Source organism: Microcaecilia unicolor, chromosome 2 (assembly GCF_901765095.1).
Source record: "Microcaecilia unicolor chromosome 2, aMicUni1.1, whole genome shotgun sequence".
In the NCBI taxonomy this organism is placed as follows: Eukaryota; Metazoa; Chordata; class Amphibia; order Gymnophiona; family Siphonopidae; genus Microcaecilia; species Microcaecilia unicolor.
Window position 1 is genome coordinate 362,283,191 of NC_044032.1, and position 24,206 is coordinate 362,307,396.

At 43.5% G+C, this 24,206-nt stretch overlaps 1 protein-coding gene across 2 annotated transcripts in view; it reads left to right on the plus strand.

Annotated features, from left to right (window-relative positions):
• The window catches only part of SH2D4A (SH2 domain containing 4A), a 186,652-nt gene that overhangs the window by 22,073 nt on the left and 140,373 nt on the right, over positions 1 to 24,206 (plus strand). For both annotated transcript variants that reach the window (XM_030194502.1, XM_030194503.1), the window contains exon 2: positions 1,305 to 1,652. In XM_030194502.1, the coding sequence (XP_030050362.1) occupies positions 1,472 to 1,652 (181 nt within the window). In that variant the 5' untranslated portion in view covers positions 1,305 to 1,471. The remainder of the gene's footprint in view (positions 1 to 1,304; positions 1,653 to 24,206) is intronic.

Here is a 24,206-nt window from a genome sequence, read left to right on the forward strand (position 1 = left end):
CTTAATAAAGTGAGACAGACCATGGGTCCTTTTTGAAATTAGTAGGCACATTTTGTTATCCTGAATACGTTGATCAGAAAACTAGAGTTCCAGTTTTTTAAAAAGTCCAGTTTTTTGATTCTTAACTGCCAAAATCTTTATTAATAAGCTACTGAACAGACATGAACTTGGTGTAAGATGAGCAGGGATTAAGAGTAGCTATAGGGGAGCTTGAGTTAATACAATTGTAATGATACTTTTCTCTGAAAGCTTGTCTGAAATGTAGCGTGAAACAGCTTCTTCAGCATGTCCTGATTCCAGGATGACCAGCTAGGAAAAATTATATTGTGAGTCAGGAAGTGGATGCAAGATGCCCAAGTACAGGAGAAGTCAACCACATGAAAGGTTATAGATTACAAGCTACCTGGGACAACAAGGTACTCAAATGCTACAGGAACATGAATATACAGAACCCGAGTGCTGTGCCCACAGAATGCACATGCACACTGAATTCCACCACTAGGTGCAATGGTGGGGACTCTGTTTAATACTATGATCATTCTACATCCTCCAAAGCTGTGTGCTCTTTCCTTTGCAGTATCCATGGTCCTTGCTGGCCTCCATTGCAGGAAATGATTATGTAAGGCAGGCAAGTTTGATAGAATGGCACTAGTTCTGCAAGATCTGCACTGGCTCACAATAGATACCCAAATTGCTTTAAGATGAGTTGTATTGTAAGTTCTACATGGTCTTGGTCCTCTATGTTCACTTTATCCTCTTGTACTAAAGCTTTTGTGATCCAGTAATCACTTAGATTTGTTTCCCTTATGCTAGAGGTGTTAAATTGAATGTTGACACTTAATTTTTGCCTACCAGACTGCAATTTATTTGGAATAAGATTCTGTTCATCTTACATAATCAGCATGATTATACGCAATTTTGTTTTCCCGAAGACTTATCTTTTGGATGTTAATGGTTTAACAATACTGTTTTGTTGATGTTGTGTTATAATTGTATTTTCATTATTTCAGTTTTTAATGTAGTCAACACTGAACCTTGTTGGTAAATAGGAAATTTAGTCCTTATAGATTAGATCTCTTGTATGTCTACAGCTCAACACTGTTGTTGTGAAAACTGGACCAGCATAAGAAATGCTTCACTGAGCTTTGGAATGACCATGACTTCATGGAAAAGTTATTTTTGCTTTTTGGCTTTATGCGGAATAGGACAGAGCTCTCCTTCATTTTAAAAACTGTATAAAAAGCCTTTTGTTAAAATGAAGTGCTTCTTAATGACATGTTTTTCCTCATTTACTTCTTTTGCAGGAAGTTCGTGCTGAAATAGGATGTCTTTGACTTTAACTGCAGTCCTACAAAACACATAGTTGTGACATCATGAGCCCAGGTTGTCCTCTATATGTTTGAGTGCTCTTTAGTGGGGGCTGCTTTTTGGAGACATTTAACCAACAAGGGCTGATCTGCAAGCTGCAACCATGCTGAAACAGATATTGACTGATATGTACATTGACCCTGAGCTCTTGGCAGAGCTCAATGAAGAGCAGAAACAGATCCTTTTCTTTAAGATGCGGGAGGAACAGATCCGGAGATGGCATGAACGGGAGGCTATGCTTGCCAAAACCGAGGGCTTAAAGAAGACACTACCTCCAAAGAAAGGTACATCTTTTTGTTGCCACTTTTCTGGGGCCCTGGTTACAATTTTTTTTTTTTTGGGGGGGGGGGGCGGGGGCAAAACCAGCTGGCAGGCTGAACTTTCGTTTACTTTTGCCCTGTTTGGGGGAGCCCCTGTCACATGGGGGCCCTGGCAATTGGTTGGTTGGTTTGTCATCTGTGCTAACTGCATGATGTTGCATCTTAGGAGTATTTGTACTTTTAATCAATTTGGCCAGTAATGGGATATAGTTTCTGAGTTGTTTAAATGTTTTGAGATTCTTTGTTGGGTTGCTAATTTCTTAACAGCATACTTATTAGGATTATGTCTGTCTTTTTTTTATGAAGAGGTTCACCCTGGATGGTGCACAAGTACAACTTGATATAAACAACTTATTGTGTTAATGGCAGATCTGCAAATTTACTTCATTGCCTGTATTTCTGACACTATCATATTATGCCTTAAGAGTATTTGTATAACAAATATGATAAAATGTTAGAATATAAAAAATGATACACTATAATAGGCAGCATGACAGAGTGTTGATATAACAGAAATAATACTCACGAGATCGGCACAATGCGATTTCTATTTTAAATAGACAGACAAAAGGATTGGGATAAAGAAGTTGGTGACCAGATTGAAGGCAAATTTAAATGTGTAAGGGTTTTGGTCCCTCAGTAGCCCAGTATTCTCCTGGATTCAGGACTTGGCCTAGAGAGGAGGTGTATACCATACTGCTACAGTGTTCCTACTGTGATGGCTGCAATAGTTCTGCTTGGCCTTATATGAACCTGAGACCTTTAATGTGTGTGCAGTTGGTTTTTCATTGGTTTGCTGAAAGAGCAATGTGTGCTTAAGGTTCACCTTCTGGGGCTAATTTAGTTTAGTTTATGTACAGTCTGAAGCCTCTCTTGAGTTTGAAGTTGTGTATTGTATGAAATGCATGTAAAACTCCACCTTGTTATGCTTTCAGGAAAGGTGGTATATTAAATACCGTAAAAACATAAACCCTTTGCCTGGATGATGAAGCAAGGAATGAATCTTAAGACTTGAACCATAAGCTAAAGAACACAGACAGAGAGAGAACCCCCAGTCAGGAGCTTAACTAGAGGAGAAGGTATTGTGGGGAAAAGATTCTTTTTTTTTTTTTTTTTTTTTTTTTTGAGAGAGTCTGTATGGAAGAGGAGGAGATAACTGAAGTTTTATGTAGAAGGAAATAGTTTGTCTAGGAACTAGGAAACCTCTACATTCCAAAAGACTGGTATACATTGCAAGGGATCACAGATGCTGATAAAGAAAGTGAGATGTGTGCTTTGTAGCCTTTAAAAGGCTGTACAACCTTAGTACTGAGAAACTAAGCATTGAGAAACTGTCTGCTTAACAGCAAATTGGGACTGGGGGAAACCCCCCCCCCCCCCCCCCCCCAACAAACTCTGCCAGCACACAAGTAAATTGGAGCTGCTGTGTGTTCCCAACACAAGTGTACAGGTACTGGACTTGACAATCACGTTTGGGAAATATGAACTACTCTTAAACTCGGGTCAGAAATCTGGAAAAGCTGCTGGGCTCATCACTTAACTTGTACATTTCAGCAACCTTTTAAAGGCTGCTTCTGTCACCAGCAGCAACTAAGAAATGCTCTCCATATATAGAAAAGGTAAGTCTGGTCACATTGGTCTATGTTGTGATAACATGGCTAGTCAGCTGTAATGCCCTGTACATTGATAAGACCACAAAGTCTGCTGCAAGCAGCATGACACATTGCACCCGTTCTAAAAAGAAGTGCACTGGCTACCATGACCTTACAGGGCCAAATTTAAAGCTGTCTGATTTTCAAGGCTGACGGACATGCTAAAGAAGGTTAGCCAGTTACATACCTTTAAGGTCCTTTCAAGGTGCATCTCTAACTGTACCTTCATCAGAGGAAATCATGATGACAAGCAGCCCCTCCCCCCTTCTGGAACATCCAGAGGGGATACTGAAGACTACCAGACTTTTTTCCTAAGACTTTAATGGTGGTGGCAAAGGACTATCCACTCATGTGGCTTGCCTGAACACCTTGTAACTGAGACCAGCTCCACATATCTTATTCAACTGTAGATGTGGAAAGTGGGGGAGGGGAAGTCCATTTATTCAGTGCAGTACACAAGCAGTTTTATACTCTGGTGCTGCACAGAACATTTATTTTATCTCGGTCCTCTCCCTCTCTTCACTCAGTACATGCACTCTATCTTTTGCAAGGGACCAGGTTCTTTGCAGGAAGGAAGAGGGTCTCTTTAGAGTCAAGGCATAGATTTCCTCTTCACCACAAATAACTGGAAATAGTTTATTTATTTGGATTTTGCTCACACCTTCCTCAGTAGTAGCTCAAGGTGAGTGAGTTACATTCAGGTACACTGGGTACTCAACTACTTTTACTGAAAAAACTGTGCAAGAACATACTACTTTGAGGTAGTTTTTTTGTCCTGATATTGTGCAGTATTGAATAAACATTTTAAAGCACACATCTCACATCCTTTATCTCTGCCCTGTGATCCATTTCAATAATTTTTTTTTTTTTGAAAGAAAGGGTTTCCAGATTACTAGGCAAACCTTTTCCCTTCTGTAAAAATACTCTTCCTTTTGGTCCATGGAGGTTTCTGGATTACTGGGTAAACATTTTCCTTCTGGACATATGTCAGTCTCCTTTTTCAGGGATCTATTTCTTGTAGTTAAGCTCAAGCTCTTTGAGCAGGGACTGTCTTCTATGTTTGTGCAGCGCTGTGTACGCCTTGTAGCGCTATGGAAATGCTAAATAATAGTAGTAGTAGGTTGGGGCTTCTCTTTCTCTTATCACTTTAGCTTGTGGTTCAAGCCCTTGAATTCACTCCCTGCTTCATCAGCCAGGCAAAATGTTGGTAACACCCCTGACACCCATGTAAGATACTAAATTAAAAACTCAAGGGAGGCCTCAATGCTGGACATAAACTAATGAGGCCCAAAGCTAAGCCTTAAGCATGCAATGGTTCTCTCAGCAAATCCAAAATTCATTGCAGAAAATCCATATAGCAATTCACACCATACCTAGAGTTTTTTCTGAGAAGAGGCAGAACCATTGCAGCCAACCCAGCAGGGGCATGCTGTAGCAGTCATAAAGACCTCCTCTGTATTCTACACTAAGTTGGTATGGTCCTGAAAAGATTTTTATACAAGAACCTATGTACTCATTCAGTCAAGGTGTATGGTAAGCAAGTGGCACTGTAGTCACTCATACATGGATAACGGCACAGTTCTCAGGGTGCACTACATCTGATGTGACCTACTTGGCCACATCCAACTAGATTGCAGTTCACCCATGAAGCGGCTAGACCCAGTAACAAGGGACGTCTGTAGGAAGTTCAAAACACTTCTGCAGAGGATCCAGTGGTACTAAGAGGTATCTGGAGATAAAGGATAACTAACTTTATGGCACGGGTCTGTTACTGAAGTGCATCCCAGCCACACGTCTGAGAGAACACAGAGCTGAGAGGAAGGTATCTGTCTCCTAGATGCATCTCTCACCTGTCAGTATACGAATATAATTTTACTGTTTTTGTCTATTCTTTCTTGGCCAGGAGAGCAGGCCTATCCCTTATTTTTGTATCTCCATCTCTGAGACACACCTCTGTATAATTAGAGAGGCTGAAGGTGGTGGTGTTATATTGAGAGCTGCTACAGTTTTCCTCGGAGAAGCTGCAGAGGAGAAGGGTAGTTCTCATACAAGGATCAACAAAAGGAGAATTGGCCTAAAAGCACTCCTTGCATTGTTCCTCCCAAGTACTTGAATTGGCAATTTTTGTTTTGCTACATTTTGTCATTACTTGTCTACTTGACAAAGACACTAGATTAATGCTCCCCAAACCTGGTCTTGGAGGCACCCCACCCAGTCAGGTTTTCAGGATATCCACAATGAATATTGAGCGCGTTGCATGTAGTGGAGGCAGGGCATGCAAATTTCTCTCATGAATACTCATTGTGGATATCCTGAAAACCTGGCTGGCTGGGTTGCCTACAGGATCAGGTTTGGGAATCACTGTTGTAGATACTTAATTTCTGGGGCGAAGGCATCACCTACTAAGGGATTTGTACTTAAGAATACTACTGTGTGTATTTTGCCCCTTTGTCGTTTTTTTGATTTTGCTCCACTTTAGGCCTTGAGCTCTCTTCCCCTATCCTCAAGGACCAATATTTTAGTGCATTCTTTTTGCTATTTTTATGCCCCATTTAAAGCAATAGTCTAATAAATTCTTGTGTAGGACTTCTGGAGCTATCCTAATGAGAGACTGGCTACATTTAAAATATCCAGAGTCTAAAGTAGTGCAGTGAGAATGCCAACAAACATGTGACTTGGAGAAATGCTGCAGGTCAGGCTAAGCTGGTTTTCTGCAGCCCCCCCCCCCCCCCCACCAAAAAAAAAGCAGCCAAAAAATTCCTCTCCATCCCCCTGTTTACAAAGCTGTGCTACTGCCGTGTCAGCTTTGCAGCGCGGCTTTGTAAGTGAGGAGAATGTGAGGTCCTTAACTGGTCAGCAAGTGCAAGCATAAATTTTGTTTTTCTGCAGTCCAGAACATTTTTAAGATGAGAAATATCTGCCATGTTATGACAAGAAGATGTTTAAATATGTCCTGTTTATTGTGTCCTGACATGTTTTTATTCTGTCAGTGATGCCATGTATTGTGTTGGTTTTATTGCTTCTGTGTTTTTGCATTGTGCTTGTTTTGATGTAAGCTGCCAAGAATGTTAGATTGAGCAGCATAGCTCTTTTGAGCAACATAGCTCTTAAATAAATGAAACCTGTGCTGTCACCAGGATCAGGAGATGAGAATGTAACCAGTTCAGTTATTTGTGTAGGGATCCTTTCAGGCTGCTCACTTAGCCCAGTGTGTTCCTAGTTTCAGGACCATAACAAATTAGAGAGGAGGTAATATACCATATGGTTATATTATCCCCCTTCTGGGATGGCTGTAATGGTTCTGCCTTCCTTTATATAAGTCGGAGACCACCTAGAGTTGAGCTTACCAAACATTTTTGGGCCGCAGCCCCATGGTGGCAATCGCAGCAACGCCAACAAGCCTACTGAGGTACATCAAAATAGTAACATAGTAGATGATGGCAGAAAAAGACCTGCACGGTCCATCCAGTCTGCCCAACAAGATAAACTCATATGTGCTACTTTAAAATGAGACTCCTATGTATTTCCGGGCTGCGTCGTGATCCCCAAGCACAGCATGTATGACCCCCATTTGAAAGCCCTGCCCTAGAGAATGTGCATTTGTTGAGAGAAGCACTCTGTGTTTAAACAAAGTAGGCCAAAAGGCTGAGCCTTGTGTTTATTGTGAATTCTCCCTTAGGTTTTGAGTTTGTGTCCATTGTAAATTGAACGTAAAGGACACAGGTTTTATCCATCCCTTTGCCTCTTATTTAATTAAGGAGTGGATTAGTAATTATGAAGAGACAAGGAGAGAAGCCTCACTCAGGAGGGGGATTACTAGATGAGATAATGTACAATATTAATCCTAGTGGAAAGAATCCATGTGGAAAGAGATCCCCAAAAAAGATTGTGTTTTTGGAAGGGGGTAGGTTTGCCCTTGTGCACAGGGAACCCTTTACCCCCAAAGGCCTGATTTATTATTTTAAAAAGGGCCATAAGACTGAGCCACTGATGCTGGCACTCCTGCACATGCTCAGTATAGGCACTTGAAAATGGGGGAAAAAAAGATATCTTTTTATTGGACTAGCATAATAAATTTTCCGATTAGCTTTCAGAGGCTAAAACCTGCTGCCTCAGGTCAGGACAGTTTACTGCTGTTATGGTATCCTTTCCAGACCTTAGGAAGGAAGAGTTGGTCTCTGAAAGCTAGCCAAAAATGTATTACCTTTTATATTGAACTAATTTTCCATTTTGTGTTTTATTTGTAGTTATAAAGGGGAAAGGGAAATGGGACTTGATAAACTGCCTTTCTGTGGTATTTTGCGGTTTATATATATACAGGTACTTATTTTGTACCTGGGGCAATGGAGGGTTAAGTGACTTGCCCCACAGTCACAAGGAGCTGCAGTGGGAATCGAACCCAGTTCCCCAGGATCAAAGTCTGCTGCACTAACCACTAGGCTGCTACTCCACTCATTTATTAAAATTTATAACATTTTTTAACACAACTACCACATTAATTTTATCCTAAACTAAAAAAAACTTTTCTATCTTTATCTGAGGGCGGCTTTTTTGCCCCCTAATTCTGTTGGTCCCAGTCTCTCTGGTTTCTGCTTTCCTTAGTCTTCTGTTAACTCTTGCCAGGGTTTCTTGTCTATTTGTCATTTTTCTGTGTCCTCTTTTTTTTTTTTTTTTTTTTAAACTTATTTTTCGGCTTCTCTGTCTAGATTTAATTCAGCCTTACTATCCAGTCTTTAATTTTCCTTTTTATTTTATTTATTTATTTTTTTTACTTCTACCTACAGTTTTTCATCTTTCCCTCACTTTGATTTTCCCCTATGCTTTTTTTCTCGTCTCCAGTCTTTCACCAACTCCATCCTCTCCCCTCCCCCTTTTTCACACCCCATCCAGTCTTCTCTCTTTTTCTCCATCCAACATTTCTCACTCTCTCTATCTCCTATTTTTTTTTTTTCACTGTTGCTCCCGGTCAGAAAATGCAGCAGTAGCAGAAAAAAGACACCAGGAGATCTGGCAGGTCATCGAAAGGAAGGGATTTGAACTTCTTTCCGTGGTTTCAATTAAAGCTGTTTATATATTAAGTACAAATACTTTTTTTGTAACTGGGAAAGGATAAAAGTGTAGATTATTATAGTGTTAGGTTTTTTTTTCTGTCCTGATGTTATACAGGCGTAAAACAAATTCAAAGCAGTTATTGTTTTGCACATATCTTCAGTAAAGAGAGTTGGAACACCCCATATTTGTTTGAAGAGATCTCTATACCAGATCCTTGAAGGGTAATCCACTTCCCCTAGATGACAGTATAGTGAGTGAAGAGGGGAGAGGACCAGGAGAAATGCATGTTCCTTGGGGGCCCTTGGTTGTATAACAGATCACCACCCTATCTGTTTAGCCTTTTTTTTTTTTTTTAATAGTAGTTTATGGAATCTCAGATAATCTAGTACCTTTTAATTGCTTGGGTAGAGAATTCCAAAGTTTGGTACTCCTGATATTATGAAGCCTGCAGTTTGGATAATAGAGCGCGAGGTATTCTTTTGATGTTTTTACTGTATTTACGTGAAGGTAAATCAGTTGCTGCATGTACAGTGGTGGAAATAAGTATTTGATCCCTTGCTGATTTTGTAAGTTTGCCCACTGACAAAGACATGAGCAGCCCATAATTGAAGGGTAGGTTATTGGTAACAGTGAGAGATAGCACATCACAAATTAAATCCGGAAAATCACATTGTGGAAAGTATATGAATTTATTTGCATTCTGCAGAGGGAAATAAGTATTTAATCCCTCTGGCAAACAAGACCTAATACTTGGTGGCAAAACCCTTGTTGGCAAGCACAGCGGTCAGACGTCTTCTGTAGTTGATGATGAGGTTTGCACACATGTCAGGAGGAATTTTGGTCCACTCCTCTTTGCAGATCATCTCTAAATCATTAAGAGTTCTGGGCTGTCGCTTGGCAACTCGCAGCTTCAGCTCCCTCCATAAGTTTTCAATGGGATTAAGGTCTGGTGACTGGCTAGGCCACTCCATGACCCTAATGTGCTTCTTCCTGAGCCACTCCTTTGTTGCCTTGGCTGTATGTTTTGGGTCATTGTCGTGCTGGAAGACCCAGCCACGACCCATTTTTAAGGCCCTGGCGGAGGGAAGGAGGTTGTCACTCAGAATTGTACGGTACATGGCCCCATCCATTCTCCCATTGATGCGGTGAAGTAGTCCTGTGCCCTTAGCAGAGAAACACCCCCAAAACATAACATTTCCACCTCCATGCTTGACAGTGGGGACGGTGTTCTTTGGGTCATAGGCAGCATTTCTCTTCCTCCAAACACGGCGAGTTGAGTTCATGCCAAAGAGCTCAATTTTTGTCTCATCTGACCACAGCACCTTCTCCCAATCACTCTCGGCATCATCCAGGTGTTCACTGGCAAACTTCAGACGGGCCGTCACATGTGCCTTCCGGAGCAGGGGGACCTTGCGGGCACTGCAGGATTGCAATCCGTTATGTCGTAATGTGTTACCAATGGTTTTCGTGGTGACAGTGGTCCCAGCTGCCTTGAGATCATTGACAAGTTCCCCCCTTGTAGTTGTAGGCTGATTTCTAACCTTCCTCATGATCAAGGATACCCCACGAGGTGAGATTTTGCGTGGAGCCCCAGATCTTTGTCGATTGACAGTCATTTTGTACTTCTTCCATTTTCTTACTATGGCACCAACAGTTGTCTCCTTCTCGCCCAGCGTCTTACTGATGGTTTTGTAGCCCATTCCAGCCTTGTGCAGGTGTATGATCTTGTCCCTGACATCCTTAGACAGCTCCTTGCTCTTGGCCATTTTGTAGAGGTTAGAGTCTGACTGATTCACTGAGTCTGTGGACAGGTGTCTTTCATACAGGTGACCATTGCCGACAGCTGTCTGTCATGCAGGTAACGAGTTGATTTGGAGCATCTACCTGGTCTGTAGGGGCCAGATCTCTTACTGGTTGGTGGGGGATCAAATACTTATTTCCCTCTGCAGAATGCAAATAAATTCATATACTTTCCACAATGTGATTTTCCGGATTTTATTTGTGATGTGCTATCTCTCACTGTTACCAATAACCTACCCTTCAATTATGGGCTGCTCATGTCTTTGTCAGTGGGCAAACTTACAAAATCAGCAAGGGATCAAATACTTATTTCCACCACTGTAGAAGGGTGATAAATCATATGATTTGGTAAACAGTCACACACATTTTAAAGGTGATCTTTGCATTTATGGGAATCCCAGTGAAGTTTTAATGAGAGGGGAAGCCTTCTCAAAGCAAGGAGGCACCGCATACAAGGCATTGTAATTTTTTTTTTTTTTTAAGGAATGAGATTTTAATACAGCATATATGGCATTACAATAATCAAATTTGGATAGTACCAGAGATTGGGTGATAGTATGAAGTGTGAAGAAAGGACACAACCCTTTTAACTTCCATAGTGTATGGAGGACGCTTGAGACCAACTTTGAGGCCTGAGCTTTGAATGATAAATGCTGGTCGATAGTGATGCCCAGGATTTTCATTGATTGATCTAAGGCACATGATGTGTTGTCAATAATGAAGTTTTTTTTTTTAATAAAATGGGTTGTTCCTTGTCATCAAGCAGATGAAGCCATTACGTATGGGTTATGTCCATCAACCAGCAGGGGAGATAGAGAGCACTCAAACTTTCACAGTGCCCTCTTGGCCAGCTAGCTCCACTGCATCTTCAGTATTCTCTATCTCCCTTAGCAGGGTGGCTGCAGCTTGTTCGAGCTCCAGAAAAATCTGCCGGGAGGTGGTTCCTGGCTTGCCAGTTGTTAACCGGGGTGTTGGAGGCTATAGCAGCTTCACTTTAAAGGCACATAGGTTAGCCCTTTCCCTGCCTTACCCATACCTCTGTGGATGTGGACATATTGCCTTGCTTTCCCTGTCCTTACCCACCAACAGTGGATGCAGGCATATAGGTTCGCCCTTTCCCTGCCTTTCCCACTCATCTGAGCCTCCGGAGTCTTCAATACCTCTGCTTTCCTCACAGCTTTAAAAAAAAAAAAAAAAAGTTGCGTCGCGTTTTTAAACGCAGAGACGCTGGAACAGAGGTTTTTGACCTGGTTTTCAGCAGGATCGTAGTTGTACACTAGATCCTTTGAGGTAAGAGTGTTTTCCAACTCCTCCGGGGTGGGCCCGCGATAGGGGCGATTTTGGCGCGAAACCGCCATTTTGGATTTTACCGCCGTTTTTTCGGCGATGGCTGCGGACAATGTAAAGCGCTGTTCCACTTGTGGCAAGCGCAAATCAGCAGCAGGGCTCTGTAAATAGTGCTGTACTGGCGTAGGAGCCGGCCCAAGCGTGGCGAGCGATGTTTCTTCCCGCTCTGAGCTGGCAGCGGGCGCCATTTTGCTTACACCGCATGGCGTGGCCTCCGTGGACACGGAGAGACCTGAGCTGGGTGGGGCACCTCGAGATGGTTATTTCAGGAGTGGCTATCACCGGACAGGATTTGGGTGCCCAGGGTGAGATTTTCTCCCCGGGTTTTGTGCTTTTGCTGCATAAAGCATACATGATGAAAAGAGCCCTTCCTCAAGGGTCGCCTGAGGCTCCTCTGATTGCCCCCCCGATGGATTCTGGCCTGGGACTGCCCAGTGAGGTTTTTTTCCCGGATGCTTGGCCTAAAGATAAGCGCAGAAGGGTTAATTCCCCTTCAGATTGTGGTGCACCTTTTTCCCCCCCGTGGTCGGGGTGTGAGGATTCGGAGAACTCTTACAGACATTCTTGGTCTGAGGAACCAGAGTCAGGTGCGGATTTACCACAGGATCTGGATGATCCCTCCGCGGTGAGGATTTTCCACCATGATGAGCTGCCAGCGCTTATTTCAGATACCCTGCAGGCCCTCTCGATTGAAGATCCTGACAGTGGCATGGCCTTCTCGGGTAATCCCAGGATGGCTAGTACCAAGAAAGCTGCTCGGGCCTTCCCTTTGCATGACTCCATCCTAAAGCTTGTTTCGGCTTAGTGGGCTGACCCCGAGGGACCTTTGAGAGTTTCCAGGGCTATGGGGCAGTTATACCCTCTGTGTGAGGGACATATGGCTCGTTTTCAAATGCCTACAGTGGATGCCCTAGTCACTGCGGTGACAAAGAGAACTACCCTCCCTGTTGAAGGAGGTGTTGCCCTGAAGGATGTTCAAGACCGTAGGCTGGAAACAGCATTGAAACGGTCCTTTGAAATTGCAGGTCTCACTGTTCGGGCGTCTGCATGCAGCTGTTATGCTGTGAGAGCCTGCCTAGCTTGGCTGCAACAGGCAGTGGCTCAGCCCGGAGATGGAGCGGAGCCCTTCTTGGATGTGGCTCCGCGGATGGAGGTGGCCTTGTCCTTTCTGGCTGATTCCCTTTATGACCTTGTCAGAGCTTCGGCTAAACAAATGGCAGTAGCAGTGGCGGCTCGCCGTCTGTGGCTACGACACTGGGCAGCGGACATGGCCTCTAAGCAAAGGTTGGTGAAGTTGCCTTTTCAAGGACTTCTCCTATTTGGTGAGGAGTTAGAGAAAATTGTGAAAGGCCTGGGTGATCCAAAACCCCAGCGCTTGCCCGAAGATAGGCAGAGGCCTTCCTCTAAGGGCCAGGCGGTCCACTCCTCGTACAGACCTCGCTTCCGTGAAGCTAGAAGGTACCGCCCGGGGCGTTCTGCTGGGTTCACTTCACGTGCCCATGGTCAGCAGAGGAACTCCTTTCGCTCGGACAAGCGTTCCGCAGCCGGTGGCTCAAGACCAGGAGTTCAGGGGCGACCCTCTCAATGATGGTGCGCCGGCCCTCTCCTCGATGCCTGTCATCGGAGGACGGCTTTCCCTCTTTGTCGAGAAGTGGGCCAAGATTTCCTCAGATCAGTGGGTTCTGGACCTGATCAGAGATGGATACAGAATAGAATTCAACGCCCCAGTAAGAGACGTGTTTGTGGATTCCCGATGCGGTTCTGCCGTCAAACGGGCGGCGGTGGAGGAGACTTTACAAGGTCTGATTCAGTTAGGGGCAGTGACCCCGGTGCCTCCCGCTGAGCAAGGCTGCGGCCGATACTCCATCTGCTTTGTGGTGCCGCGAAAAGGTGGGTCCTTTCGCCCTATTCTGGGCTTAAAAGAAGTGAACAAGTCCCTGAGAGTGCGGCATTTCCACATGGAATCCCTGCGCTCCGTCATTGCGGCGGTTCAGCCAGGAGAGTTTCTCACGTCTCTAGACCTGAAAGAAGCTTACTTGCACATACCGATTTGGCCCCCGCACCAGACGTTTCTGAGGTTTGCGGTGTTGGGAAAACATTTCCAGTTCAGGGCCTTGCCTTTTGGCCTCGCCACAGCTCCCCGAACCTTTACGAAGGTAATGGTGGTAGTAGCTGCTTTTCTCAGGCGAGAAGGTATCAGGGTTCACCCGTACCTAGACGACTGGCTCATCAGAGCAGACTCTGCAACAGAGAGCTTACAAGCTACAGCCAGAGTGGTCTCAGTACTGCAATCTCTAGGCTGGGTCGTCAATATGGCCAAAAGTCACCTGTCCCCTTCACAATCTCTAGAGTTTTTGGGGGCCAGGTTCGACACAGTCTCGGGCTATGTGTTCCTACCCGAGCTAAGGCAGTGCAAGCTTCAGAATCAGGTCCGTCTGCTCCTGAGGATGCCCCGCCCGCGAGCTTGGGACATTGTCCAGCTGCTGGGATTGATGACAGCCACGATGGAAGTGGTACCCTGGGCAAGAGCGCACCTGAGACCTCTACAGTATTCCCTACTCCGGAGATGGTCTCCTATTTCTCAGGATTACCAATGCAGACTTACTTGGCTCCCTGCGGCCCGTCTCAGCATGGAGTGGTGGCTCTCGGACAGCATGCTGCGGCGAGGAATGCCGCTGACGCTCCCCGTTTGGTGCCTAGTGGTAACAGATGCCAGCCTGAAGGGCTGGGGCACACACTGCAAGGGGAAGCATGCCCAGGGTCTATGGACACCCGAGGAGTCAGAGTGGTCCATCAACCGCCTAGAGTTGAAAGAGGTGTTTCAGGCGCTTCTGGCCTTTCAAGTGACCCTGGAAGAAGGATTGGCTGTCAGAGTGATGTCGGACAACACGACAACGGTGACCTATATAAATTGACAAGGCGGAACAAGGTGCAGAGCACTAGCCGCGCAGGCCGAACTGATTTGCCACTGGGCCGAGCTGCATCTTCAGTGTCTGTCGGCAGCTCATATTGCAGGTCAGAGCAATGTGCAGGCCGATTATCTGAGCAGGCATCAGATCGATCCAGCAGAATGGAATCTGGCAGACGAAGTATTCCTGCAGATCTGTGCCAAATGGGGCAAGCCCGTGATGGATCTAATGGCGACAAGTGCCAGTACCAAAGTCCCGTGCTTCTTCAGCAGACGGAGAGATCCTCGCTCGGCGGGGTTGGATGCCTTGGCTCAACCCTGGCCTCCGGGTCTACTTTATGTGTTTCCCCCATGGCCCTTGATAGGGCGCCTGCTCTTGCGGATTCGGCTGCACCCAGGAGAAGTGGTCCTCATCGCCCCGGATTGGCCAAGGAGACCTTGGTATGCAGACCTCCGACAGATGCTCCTGGAGGCTCCTCTGCCGTTACCTCTGGTACTGAACCTGTTGACTCAGGGACCGGTAGCCATGGAGGACGCCGGCCGCTTTGGTCTTACGGCATGGCTATTGAGAGGGCGCAATTGAGGGATAAAGGTTATTCCAATAAAGTTATTTCCACTCTCCTGCAAGCCCGCAAGCGGTCCACTTCCGTGGCTTATGCCAGGATTTGGTGCCTGTTTGAGTCTTGGTGTGCTTCCAGAGCCATTGTTCCAATGCGGGCTCCTGTCTCGCCGATTCTGGACTTTTTGCAGGAAGGTGTACAAAAAGGCTTGCAGGTGGCAGCGTTGGCCTCCCTTCGTGGTAAGGTGGAAGGCGTGTCTTTGGCTGCTCACCCAGATGTGGCACGGTTTCTTAGAGGGGTGCTTCGGCTCCGACCTCCAGTGCGAGCACCCTGTCCAGCTTGGAACCTGGGGCTAGTTTTGAAAACCCTGCAGGCATCTCCTTTTGAGCCGCTTCGGCGAGCATCGGAGAAAGACTTGACACTGAAGGCTGTTTTTCTGGTGGCCATTACCTTGGCGAGACGGGTGTCAGAGCTCCAGGCGCTGTCCTGTAGAGACCCATTTCTGCAATTTTCAGAGTCCGGAGTCACGGTTCGGACCGTGCCTTCCTTTATGCCTAAGGTGGTTTCAGCCTTTCACTTAAACCAGCCTATTTTCTTGCCCTCTTTTTCAGAGGAAGAGTTTCCAGAATCTTTTGGGCAGCTGCACCTTTTGGATGTGCGCAGGACTCTGCTGCAGTATCTGCGAGTTACTAACTCTTTCAGGACTTCTGATCATCTGTTTGTTTTGCTATCCGGTTCTCGCAGAGGGTCTCCAGCGTCTAAAGCCACTATTGCCCGCTGGCTCAAAGAAACGATCTTTTCAGCTTATCTGCTGGCCGGCAGGGTTCCGCCTGTAGCCTTTAAGGCACATTCTACTAGAGCGATTTCTTCCTCTTGGGCTGAAACTGGAGCACTCTGTCTTCAAGAGATATGCAGTGCAGCAACATGGGCTTCTAAGCTCTCCTTTGCCCGACATTACAGGCTGGATGTGGCTGCCAGGAGGGATGCGCGTTTTGGTGCACAAGTGCTAGCGCGTGGTGTGGCTTGTTCCCACCCTATCTAGGGATTGCTTTGTTACATCCCATATGTAATGGCTTCATCTGCTTGATGACAAGGAAGGGAAAATTAGGTTCTTACCATGATAATTTTCTTTCCTTTAGTCATAGCAGATGAAGCCATGAGCCCTCCCTGTATGATTTCTGTATGCTGTGAATCTGTTTTTCAGGTTCTGTTCTAATTTCCTGAAGTTCCTTCCTTGGGAGAAAGTTGGAAAACAATCTTCAGGATTCATGTTCAGTTTAAATTTAGGAGGATGTGTTCATTCCCTCCAGCATGTTTTTTTTTTGGAGGATGTGTTGATTCTCTCCAGGAGGCGCGTGTGTTCCCCTCCACTTATACAATAAGGAGGATGAGTTTATTCCCTCCAGGAGGATGTGCATTCCCTCCTTTATGAGTTCATGCCCTTGTGATGGGCCATCGTTCGCTGTGAGGAAAACTCTTGTGATTCCCATTGCGGTTTGCCATACTGCTTTGGAAGCTTCAAATACTGAAGATGCAGTGGAGCTAGCTGGCCAAGAGGGCACTGTGAAAGTTTGAGTGCTCTCTATCTCCCCTGCTGGTTGATGGACATAACCCATACGTAATGGCTTCATTTGCTATGACTAAAGGAAAGAAAATTACCAAGGTAAGAACCTAATTTTCCCATAGGGGGTTGGTAAGTATGAGGAATTTAGTCTCTTTCTCAGTTTAATTTTGAGTTTGAAACTGGATGCTCAAGATTCCATCAGATCTAAACTGGTTTTAATCTCCTGTGTAACTTCTAGTAATTCCCTTTTGAAGAGGATATAAATGGTGATATCTTCAACATAGATGAAGGAATTAAATCTGTGAGCCTTCAGTAAGTAGCCCAGTGGTGCCATCATGATATTGAGTAGTAGGGTGACAAAAGAGAGCCCTGTGGAGTCCCACATATAGAATCCCAGGGTGAGGAGATATGACCTGATTGTTTTACTTGGTATGATCTTGCTATTAGGAAACTATGGAACCATTTTAAGAACGCTCCACTAATACCAACTAAGTGTAACAATATATGGGCAACGGTGTTGAAGGCACTGGACATATCAAATTGTAATATTATGATTTTTCTGCCCATGCTCAGCTCTTTTCTGAAATTTGAAATAAGGGTGGTGAGAACTGTCTTCAGTGCTGAAGGATGGCTGGAATCCCAATTGTGTACTGTGAAGGATGGAAAAGGCCTGTAGGAACTCTATAAGCTGGCGAGCTACTAAACCTAATTAACAAGCTGAAATTTCAAATAATAACTTATCACCGTGAGCTATTAATGTTTGATTTAATTCTTATATTATGTTTAATGGAGGAAAAGACCGCAACAGTCTATGCTTGGCAGCAGATCAAAGTTTCTAAGTGCCAGCTTATTTAGATTCAGATATTATCATTGGTCAAAAACCTCCATATTAATTTTGTTGAGTCAGTGGACGCCATCTTTGAAAAACTTTGGGCACAACAAAAGGTTGAAATGCGCTTAGTCCCCTGGTGAAGCTCAATATTAGAGTGAAACGGACAGCCCCGTTGGGCAAAGTCCTAAGCCAAGTGCTTTAAAAATATATTTTACAATGTGCCTTGGATTGTTACAACCTTGGCTTCCTTTCATGAAGCCTGTTTGAACTGGATGAATAATAGTATTATGATTTTCAATTCTCATAGTTAGAATTTTTGCTAGTATTTTATAATCTGCATTCAGTAATGAATTGGTCTATAATTTAGCACAAGACATCTAGTCTTTGTCTTGTGGGCTCATAAAAGGAGGTTGGTATCTGGCCATCTCTTACAATCTGATTAAAAATCATGACTAGTTTACAGGACAGATGTTCTCTTATGTGCTTTCACTCTGTTTTATTTTCTCTTCTCAACCAAGCGGCCCCAGTCACTTCAGTCCATCCTGCTTGATCTTGTCAGGGACAGGCCTGGTGCCACCAGGATCTGTGGCTTTTTAAGAAACAACTGAGTAGAAGTGAACGCACCTGGCTAAATACAAGATCAGATTCCTATCATCTGCTCTATAAAATCAAATTAAAGGATTATAATTTTCATCTCTGCAAAGCCAAAGTGTTTTACTATACTAACTAGTAAAAAAGGCCCGTTTCCGTAACAAATGAAACGGGCGCTAGCATGTGGTTTGGGGTTTTTTTTTTTTTTTTTCCTGTTTGATATTAAGGGATATAAGTGTTTTCAAAAAAGAGCTTTACTATAAAAACATGTTTGTCGGGTTTAGGTAAAAATCCTTACCAGTCACATAGTTTCAAACAACCTTTGGAGAGTGTGTGTTGAGATGGTCTGTGTGAGAGAGAGTGAATGTGCGTTTGTCTGTGTGTCACACAGAGAGACAGAGACTGGTTGCCAGCATGTGTGAGAATGAGAGTATGTGGCAGGGTCCCCCCTCCCTCCCTCCCAGTTCCCTGGTCTTTATGTCAGTTGCAGGGATTTCCCCCTCCCCCCCTCCCCAGGCTTGCAAAGTGTCATGGAGCAGAGTGTGGCTTTGAGGGTGTTTATGGCTGCAGAGATGATATAGAGTGATTCAGATAGCAATTGAGTATGCATGTATTTTTGTTTACATTCTGTGGTTTTTTTGGGGGGGAGGGGTGTTTCTGTTAATGTACGTGTTTGTGGTGCATTGTCTGTGCATGTGTGACAGAGTTAGTTTGTGTGTGTGTGCAGGTTGTTGGTGGGGTTTTCTTTTTTTTACTTTTGTTTTTGGGGAGGGGGTTGGGGGATGTGCTGTGCTTGCAAGCTGTTTCTTTGTCTGTGGGGTTTGTGTAGGTAGATCTTTGTTTTGGTGAAATGTAAGGGTGTTTGTAGGGGGGTCAGTGTTTGCAGAGTGCTGGATAGATGTTTCTCTTTTTTTTTAAGCTTCTTTGGTGTTGTGCTGAGGCAGCAGTGTTTGTTTACGTGGGCGGAAGGGAGGTTATTTTTGCAATCGTTTTTTTTTTTTTGGCCTTTTATGGCTCCTGTAGGTTTTCCTTTGAAAAGAAAAGTAGTGTGTGAAGCTGAGCTGGAGGCATTCTCAGTGGGATGGCTTCACCACCACGAACTTACGAACCCTTATCGTTCTGCTGTGACTTCATTACCTTTGTCCTCAGATCGTTCAGGGTGCGTTTTATTATAGTAGATTGTATTAAGAAAGCTCCCAACCCAACAAAATAAGTATATTCTATTTTTTTGTAACTTGAAGTGTTGCAGGAATTGATGCATAAATTTATGATACTTCAGGAGTCAGACAGCACACACCAGAATGAGAGAGTAATCTTCTTTATTTGCCAGCAAACAAAGTAGAACATCAGCATTAAGTCTCTTCTTCTCTTTCTCAGCTCTCTTTGTCTCTCTCTCAGCTCTCTGTGTCTTTCTCTCAGCTCTCTGTGTCTTTCTCTCAGCTGCTTCTCTTCTTATGCTGTCTTCTCCTTCTTCTGTCTGTTCCTTCTGTCCTTCTCTTTCTTCTGAGCTCCTTCTGACGTAAACTGCTTCTTCTCCCACTTAAATACAGTTCTATCCCCCTCCTAGCCTAGCCCCCCCCTTACTCTCCTATTGGTTAAGGAATAGATTGATTACCTTGCCTCAACCAATCAGCTCCATACAAATATCAGTTACATAGGTTCCAGACATCCTAAACTGACCTGTGACCTGGGGCCCCTTACACCAGACATTTGGTCTCCAGAACTCTTGCATGTTCATTATGATTGATTTCTCATCTATAGCTTAAACTGGGTTCCCTTAGAGACTAAGAGGCCCAACCTGACATTGGTTATTCTCATATTCCTAGTCAGCTTCATACTACCTGCTAGCTGAACTCTGGCATTCATTAAAGGGGTCAAGGGCCAGTCTTACTTAATGGCATACGGCTATGGTCTGTTATTACTTTCAGGAGGCCAGTCCTACACTTAGCTATAATTAATCAAGGAGAAGAGAGCTGACTAGTTCTGACCTTTTTCACCTATCAGCTTATACATTGAACCAGCCAGAACTGCAGATAACTTAAAACACATGTTGGCCTCTTCACTGCAGTCCTTGCTTAGAAAGTCAGACAAAGAATGATACAGAATTTAAAAAGGTTTCCTACATATTAACTACACAGAATACATATTCTAAAATAAGCATCCTTATAAGACATATTCTAGATATCAAGAACTTCTAAATTCTAATCTATTGCCTCTCTCTAAACAGTATTTCTATCTAATCTTAAACTACAATATATCTAGCTCATTCCTTTGTTCATTCATAATAATATCCCCTCAAGATTTAATAGTATACAGATGTGCCAGCTAGCATTGGCAATTCACAAAGGACAGAGTCTCATTTCTCACTGACCTTTCCTAACCTTTGGCTCAACAGAGTTCTAGTAATTAATTCCAGCCTGCATTCCTTCACTTTAGTTGCAAGGTAAAAGTTAGAATTAACAAATATGATTTCTTATATATATTATGCCCATGGCTGCCTCAGAAGTTACCAGCAGCACCTTCAGTTACTGTCCTGCCTTCTATTACAGCTGACGCTCTTTCTCAATTTCTCCTTGATAAAGTTCAAGATCTGTTGAACTCTAGCCATTTACCTACGTCCCCACAACTTTCCACGCCTTCTTTCCTATCTGGTCTTACTTCTTGGTCTGCATTCTAGCTCCAGTCCCATCACTTTCAGTTGCAATCTCGATTACAAAACTGACATCTTGTGTACGTTATCCACTTCCCTTTTCCTGGTTTAAAAAGTTACTTCCTCTGCTTATTCCTCAAATACTATCTCAGATCAACACCAGCCTCTCCCTTGGGGTGTTACCACTTCACTGGAAAAGAGCGATTATCAAGCCAATCCTCAAAAAGCCCTCCCTGGATCCACTCATCCCAGCACATTATCGTCCAGTTTCTTATCTATGTTGTATTTCCAATGTTGTAGAGAAAATTGTTTTCATCCAATTGTCCTCCTTCATAGAAAAGACACTTGCCCTACACCCTAGACAGACTGGTTTTAGATCCCAGTTCAGTACAGAAACTGTCCTAACTGCAGTACTAAAGAGGTTTATACACACTGGGAGCAACACAGTGTGGTTCTTGAGGGTTTCTCTTGATCTCTCCACAGCATTCGATCTTGTTAATCATTCTTTGCTTCTGTCTTGTCTAGGTTCGGTTGTATTGCGGGCTCAGTGCTTTCTTGGCTCACCTCATTCCTCTCCAGCCGTTCCTATACCGTAATCACAGATACATCTAAGGCCACTAGGCGGTCACTCTGTACTCTCTCCTCTTTTTTTAAATTAACATATTTCTTAGTTCTCTGGCAACCTTAATTCAATTCACATGTATTTCTTTTCACTTCTATGTAGACTATATTCTCTTACTCTACACTACTGATCCCTACAACTCTTCCTTAGGACCCCTACAGAACTGTCTTCAACTCGTCGCCAGATTGGTTTTCCAGTCACGGACTGATTCTCAATAAATACAAGACTGTAGCATGCTGGTTCACAAGGGATCTTACAGCCCCCTCCACTCCACTTCAGTTTTTTGGGGTCTGTTGTTCATCCAGTTGATTTAATTTAGGTAACTTAGAGTCTTACTGGATTTATACCTACCATTTTCACCTCAAATTTCTAATATTTGTAAAACTTTTTTTTTATTTTTTTTAGTACTTCATCAGCTTTGTACTATCCACCATTAGTTTGGCAAAGATACCTTTCATTCCCTTATTTTTCTCTTTGGATTACTGCAATATCATATACCAAGGCTGTTCAGACTTCTATTAAAAGGCTTCTCCTAAACAGCCATCTGGCTGCTCTGCCCCACCCACCGCTACAACCACATATCATCATTACTTCGGAAGTACCATTGGCTACCAATCCATCAACTCATATTTTGGTCCTTACATTCAAATCCTATAGACTCAGCCTCCCTCACCACCTATTCTCCCTCACCATTCCATACTCTCTGGCTCGTCTCCTCTGTTCACTCAATGACCATGGTTTTAGTTCTGCCTGGCCCCAAATCTGCCCAATTAGAATCTACTCACCACCGTGCTTTTTCTTTTGCTGCCGCCTTCCACTGGAACTCCCTCCCACTTGACATCTGTGCTGAAACCTCTTTTAAAACATTTACATCAAAATTAAAGGCCTGGCTCTTTGTTAAAGCTTTTGAGATAACAACATAATATTTTGGCAATCCATTCATCTACATGAGATTCTTACTCTCTGTTTTCTCTTCTTTCTAAAACTTTTGCTCTATCCACCTTCCCATCTATTTTTGTAGTTCCTTTCATTTTTCTATGAGACTTTGTATTATTTTAATGTAAACTGCTGAGAGCTGCCAGTTGGATGTGGCAGTATAGCAAATCTCAAACCATATAATTCTGCAGGGAGATAAGCAGACCTGCAGCTTTAAGAGAAATTGCTTTATTAGACCAGTTACAGTAGATTGAGGTTAATTCATAGGTGAGATGGAGGAGAGAGTGCTTTCTATCCACTCTGTAATAGTTGAGAAACAGTAAGCTATAAGGAATAAAACTATTGAAAATAGTCCAAAATAATTTGCTATGGGGCCCTTTTACTAAGCTGCATTAGTCACTAACTTGCGCCTAACACAGCTTAAGCTGCCACGGGACATGCTTAGGCATCCTGTGGTAACTACCAATGTATGTGCACTAACCATGTGTTAAAAAATACTTTTGAAGGGGTGGAGAGTGGGTTTAACCTGTGCTAATCAGTTAGCACATCTTCGGTAATTAGCACAAGGGTAGCGCACGAGTCCCTTACCGCCTACAAAAAGATGTAGGGGAGGGCAGTAAGTGCTCTTTTAGTAATTGAAAAATATGGCCATACTCTAATGCAACATTAGTGCATGGCTATCAATATAAAAAATAGAAAATCGTCCATTTTATGGCTGCAGTAAAAATGGACTTAGTGCACAGGAAACACTTGTCTAAGGGTGTGTTGAGGCCACGTTTTACTTCAGCTTAGTAAAAGGACCCCTATATCATGTGATTGAAAATAAGAGGTACTCTGTAGTTAAATCTTGCCCACCCTTTTCTTGATTTTCACAGGAGCATTTTACTTGGTTTATTTGTATGCTCATAGTATGATCTATTTTGGCAAATTAAGGCAAAATATTCCATTTTTGTGGATTCCGAAGTAGCAATATCCCCACACACCTTAAGTAGATTTAACAGTACTTTATCATCTGTAGATTGTTGATGGACCATGTCCAACTTCTTTAATTCTAAGCAGAGGTCCTATATACTTATCTCTCTGTCACATTTGGACGGGCCCTAAGATCGCCTGAAAAAAAAATCTGGCCTAGAATGAGTTATATGCTGCAGAGAAAGTATAGTTACGGCCATTTTGTTGACTGTTATACCATAGATGCTGTAAGCCTAATGCCTTCAAGTGGGTATGTAGGACTTTTACGCCCAAGGTATAAAAATTGGAGCTACCTGTCTTGTCTAGGGTCGTGAGCACACATGCATACAAAAGGTGCTATTTTATCTAGGCAGCCATTTCTTCTGTTCCTTAAAAATCTTGTGAGAGAAAGTAGCACAAAAATTAGCTACTGTGATGACACAATTCCATCTACGTCTCCTACTGCAATTATATATTTGCTTTGCATCAGAGAGAATGTGCTGTGATCCAAATGAGCAGTGTTTAGTAATTAGAACTGTCGCCCCCCCCCCCCCCCCTTAACCTTGCCATGATTAGCTGAAAACACTTTCTCCACACATTCTTTCCTTTGCTTCATATATTCTGCTGCTGACAGGTGAGATTCTTATAGGAAAACAGTCTTTGCCATTGGTTAGTATAGATGGGGACTTTCTTTTAATTGAGTGACAAAATCCATTGACATTCCAAGTTTTTTTTTTTTTTTTTATACAGCATTGCTGCAATACTGCTGCTATTCTTTTTTCCCCAAAACCCTTTACTCTTATCTTCTCCCTTTAAAACCAAGCATAAAAGGCAGGCAGATGTTGCTGAAGATGCATCATGAAGAGGTGAAGATGGTTTGTTTCCCTTTCTCTCCCCTTAATTATAACAATTCAACAAACAACCTTCCATATTGCAATTCCTTACAACCTGGTTTCTCAGAATTTCACTCCTGATTCTCTATTTAACTAGCATGAAATATAAAATTGTACTTTTAACTTTTTCTTCAGTCCCCACAGCACATCTATGCTCAGA